At 49.1% G+C, this 5,000-nt stretch overlaps 1 protein-coding gene across 1 annotated transcript in view; it reads left to right on the top strand.

The window, feature by feature from the left end:
- Positions 1-5: 5 nt before the first annotated feature.
- The window catches only part of LOC140471153 (rap guanine nucleotide exchange factor 4-like), a gene marked incomplete at both ends in the record, with an annotated part of 48,187 nt that continues 43,192 nt past the window's right edge, over positions 6-5,000 (top strand). Inside the window, 3 exon segments of the mRNA XM_072567030.1 lie at positions 6-40; positions 882-1,003; positions 3,291-3,468. Of these exon segments, the coding sequence (XP_072423131.1) occupies positions 6-40; positions 882-1,003; positions 3,291-3,468 (335 nt within the window).

The following is a 5,000-nucleotide window of genomic DNA, read 5'->3' on the forward strand; positions in this document are numbered from 1 at the left end:
ACCTGCTGCGCGACCACAAGCATCACCTCAAGACGCTACGGTAGGGAGTCTCAAGGGTTCTGCTGGGGGTGTGGGGTGGGGAGGGGGTGCTGTCTCACTTGTGCGGTCCCACTTCCCTGCACAGCAAGATCCAAGTTTCAGCCTACGCACAAGCACCAGTCAATGACCATCTCCAACGAGAGAGAGAGAATCTAACCATCGCCCCCTTGATGTTCAATGGTGTTACTGTCACTGAATCCCCCTTCCCCCCCCCACTATCAACATCCTGAGGGTTCCCATTGAGCAGAAACTGAACTGGGACCCAGCCTCATATCAATCCTGTGGCTCCAAGAGCAGGAGGAAGGGGCTGAATGGCCTCCTGTTTGTGTGAGACAGTCTTGGGGATGGGAGAGGGGGCTGAATGGCCTCCTGTTTGTGTGTGAGGCAGTCTTGGGGATGGGAGAGGGGGCTGAATGGCCTCCTCCCTGTGGGAAATCCCAATCCCAGACTCTGGTGTTTCACGATATGGACGAGCTAGTTAATTGATGAGCTAATTTGGCATTGTCCATCTCTCTGACCCTCTCTCTCTGTCCTTCTCTCTGTCAACTTTTCTGTCTTTCTCCCCCATCTGTCACATGCTCTCTCTCCCTCTCCCTCTCTCTCTCTCTCTCTCTTTCTCCATCCCTCCCTCTCTCTGCCTCTCCCTACCTCACTCTCTCTCTTTGTCTGTCCTCTCCCCTCGGTCTCTGTACCTCTCCCTCTCTGTCTGTTCCTATCTGTCTCTCTCGCTCTCTGCCCCCTTCTCTCTCTCTGACCTCCCCTCCCCACCCCCCGCGCTCTCTGTCTCTCTCTCTCTCCCCCCCTGCCTCCCTCTCCCTCTCCCTCTCCCTCTCGAACCGCAGGCACTGCTGCAGCGGGGAGGAGTTGGTGGACGTCCTGATGAAATTCCAGCCGGCTCTCCAGGGAAGGCTGCAAGCTGTTGGCATCTTGCAACTTCTGCTCGATCTGGAACTCCTCGTTCCTGGTAAGCAGGGCCTCAAACCCGAAGGTACCGGAGCAGGTGGATAAAGTAACGAAGAGGGGGCACAGCGAGAGTTGACTCCATTCGGGGACGTGCAGGGTCGAAAAGTGGGGAGGGAACTGCTGGAAATGTGCCGGGCCTCACAGCGAGAATATGGCCTGTAGATCCGGAATCCACCTCACCCCGGGGGGGGAGTGGGAATGTCCTGGGAGAGGGTGGGAAACAGAGGGATAGTTCTCAGGATGTAGCCCATGGGCTAAGAGAGTCTCAGTGACGGAGAGAGAGAACATCGAGTTAAAACGAGAGGGTAATAACATTCTCTAGGGTTTATAAAACTCCCATAATTTATGAAGCTTTCCAAGTTTATAAAGTTCTCAAACTTTTTATAAAGTTCCCCAGGTTTACAAAGTTTCCAAAGTCCATTACGTTCCCAAAGTTTACAAAGTTCCCAAGGTTTACAAAGTTTCCAAAGTCCATTACGTTCCCAAAGTTTATAAAGTTCCCAAGGTGATAAAGTTTCAAATGTTTATGAAGTTCCAAAGCATATAAAGTTAGCAAGTTTATAAAGTTCCCACGGTTTATAAAGTTGCCAAAGTTTTAAAAGTTCCTAAAGTTGAAAAAGTTCCCAAGTTTTATAAAGTTTTCAAAGTTTATAAAATTTCCACGCCTTATAAAATTGTCAAAGTTTATAAAGCTAGCAAGGTTTATAAAGTTTTCAAAGTTTGTAAAATTCTCAAAGTTTATAAAGCTCCTAAAATTTATCAAGTCAGTAAGATTATACATTTCCCAAGGTTTATAAAGTTTCCAAAGTTTATAAAATTCTCAAAGTTTATAAAGATCCTAGTTTATAAAGTTATCAAGGTTTAGTAATGGTCTCAAACTTTATAAAGTCAGCAAGGTTATAAATTTTCCAAGTTTATAAATTTCCCAAAGGTTATAAAGTCCCAAAGGTATATAAAATTTCCAAAGTTTAATAAGTTCCCAAAGTTTATAAAGTTAGCAAGGTTCTAAATTTCCCAAAGTTTATAAAGTTTCAAAGTTTGTAAAATTCCCAAAGTTTATAAAGGTCCGAAAGTTTATAAACGAGCCAAGGTTTCTAAAGTTCCCAAAGTTTATAAAGTTAGCAAGATTGTAAATTTCCCAAGGTTTCTCAAGTTGTCAAACTTTATAACATTCTCAAAGTTTATAAAGTCCCTAAAATTTATAAAGTTCCCATGATTTAAAAAATTTTCAAAGTTTACAAAATTCCCAAAATTTATTAAGTTCTCAAAGTTTATAAAATTCTCAAAGTTCCCACGGTTAATAAGTTGTCAAACTTTATGAAGTTAGAAAGGTAATGAACTACCCAAGGTTTATAAATTACCCAAGGTTTATAAAGTTTTCAAAGTTTATAAAATTCCAGAGTTCATAAAGTTCCTAAAGTTTATAAAGTTCCTATAATTTATAAACTTTTTAAAGTCAATAAAGTTAACAAGGTTAGAAGGTTCCCAAGGTTTTAAAGTTCTCAAAGATTACAAACTTTCTAAAGTTTTTAAAGTTCCCAATGTTCATAAAGTTCGGAAAGTTCATAAAACTCCCAAAGGATTAAAAGATCCCAATTTTTAGGAGGTTTTCAAAGTTTGATAAAGTTTCCAAGGTTATAAAATTCCCACAGTTGATAAAGTTCCCAAGGTGCACAGTAAGACTGATGATTGGGAGCAGTTGAGACAGCAGCAAAGAGGAACCGAATACAGAGGGGTTCAAAAAGATCCCACAATGGAGGGGTCAGTGACTGGGGAGAGGGGGCAGAGACTGGCCGTGAGGGGCGCAGAAGGTTTGAGTGCAGGGAGTATGCAAGGATTTTACACCCAAGAGGGTGGTGGGGAATCTGGCACTCGCTGCCAGTGGGGTGGGAGAGGCGGAAACCCCTCAGAACATGGAGGACAGGTTTAGGAAGGCCCACTCCCTCAGCACTGACCCTCCCTCAGCACTGACCCTCCCACAGCCCTGACCCTCCCCCAGCCCCCTCTCCCTCAGCCCTGACCCTCCCCCAGCCCTGACCCTCCCCCAGCCCCCTCTCCCTCAGCCCTGACCCTCCCCCAGCACTGACCCTCCCACAGCACCCTCTCCCTCTGCACTGACCCTCCCACAGCACCCTCTCCCTCAGCACTGACCCTCCCACAGCACCCACTCCCTCAGCCCTCACCCTCCCCCAGCCCCCTCTCCCTCAGCCCTCACCCTCCCCCAGCCCTGACCCTCCCCCAGCCCCCTCTCCCTCTGCGGTCTGTAATCCCTCTATGTTCGGTTGCAGTCCGCCAGGGGAGTTGTTTCCAAGACAAAGACAGCTGCTTCTTCCGCTTCTCCGTGAGTGAGCTGGGGCGTGAGGAGCTCCCGAGAGCTGGCACTTCCGAGGATGAGCTGCAGGAGGCGATGGAGTTACTGACTCTGCTCGGGCTTGAGGCACTACTTACCGCGAGTCTCCGCAAACCGTGAGATCACCAACAGAGAGACTTCAATGGACTCAGAGACACACCGTGTATCTAACCCTCCCCCTGTCCCTGGGAGAGGGGGGACAGTGTAGAGGGAGCTTTACTCTGTATCTAACCCCCTGTCCCTGGGAGAGGGGGGGACAGTGTAGAGGGAGCTTTACTCTGTATCTAACCCCCCTGTCCCTGGGAGTGGGGGACGGTGTAGAGGGAGCTTTACTCTGTATCTAACCCCCTGTCCCTGGGAGTGGGGGACAGTGTAGAGGGAGGTTTACTCTGTATCTAACCCCCTGTCCCTGGGAGTGGGGGTACAGTGTAGAGGGAGCTTTACTCTGTATCTAACACCCCCCTGTCCTTGGGAGTGGGGGGACGGTGTAGAGGGAGCTTTACTCTGTATCTAACACCCCCCTGTCCTTGGGAGTGGGGGGATGGTGTAGAGGGAGCTTTACTCTGTATCTAACTCCTTGTCCCTGGGAGTGAGGGAACGGTGTAGAGAGAGCTTTACACTGTCTCTAACCCCCCCCCCCGTCCCTGGGAGTGGGGATGGTGTAGAGGGAGCTTTACTCTTTATCTAACCCCCCCCCCCCCCCCAGTCCCTGGGAGTGGGGGGACAGTGTAGAGGGAGCTTTACTCTGTATCTCACCCCCTGTCCCTGGGAGTGTTTGATGGGGGACGGTGTAGAGGGAGCTTTACTGTGTATCTAACCCCTGTCCCTGGGAGTATTTGATGGGGGACGGTGTAGAGGGAGGTTAACTGTGTATCTAACCCCCTGTCCCTGGGAGTGGGGGGACGGTGTAGAGGGAGCTTTACTCTGTATCTAACCCCCTGTCCCTGGGAGTGTTTGATGGGGGACGGTGTAGATACAGGTTGGTGACATTGCATTGTTAAATCAATGAATACATCTCTGTCTCTGTCTCTCTCTCTGTCGTTCTCTCTCTCTCTCTCTCTGTCGTTCTCTCTCTCTGTCTCTCTCTCTCTCTCTCTCTCTCTCTGTCGTTCTCTCTCTCTGTCTCTGTCTCTCCCCCACTCTCTCTCTTGCTGTCTCTCTCGCTCTCTCTCTCTCCCTTTCTCTCCCTCTATCGCTGTATCTTCCCCACTCTCCCTCTCTCGCCATCTCTCTCTCTACCTCTATCTCTGTCTCTCCATCTCTGTCTCCCTCCCCACTCTCCCTCTCTCACCATCTCTCCCTCTCTACCTTATCTCTGTCACTCTCTCCGTCTCTCTCTCTCTCTCTCCCTCTACCTCTGTATCTCTCCACTCTCCTCTCTTTACTTCTATCTCTGTCTCTCTCCCTCTATCTCTCTGTCTCTGCCCCTTCCTCTCTGTCTCTGTCTCTCTCTCCCTCCCTCCATCTCTGTCTCTCTCTCTCTCTTGCCCTCTCTCTGTCCCTCCATCTCTTTTTCTCTTTCTCTCTCTCCCTCTCTCTCTCTGTCCCTCCATCTCTGTCTCTGTCTCCCCCACTCTCCCTCTCTTTCTCTCTCTCCCTCTGTCTCTGTCTCTCTCTCCCTCTGTCTCCCTCTCTCTCTGTCTCCCTC

The sequence above is a fragment of the Chiloscyllium punctatum genome, chromosome X, assembly GCF_047496795.1.
Source record: "Chiloscyllium punctatum isolate Juve2018m chromosome X, sChiPun1.3, whole genome shotgun sequence".
NCBI lineage: Eukaryota > Metazoa > Chordata > Chondrichthyes > Orectolobiformes > Hemiscylliidae > Chiloscyllium > Chiloscyllium punctatum.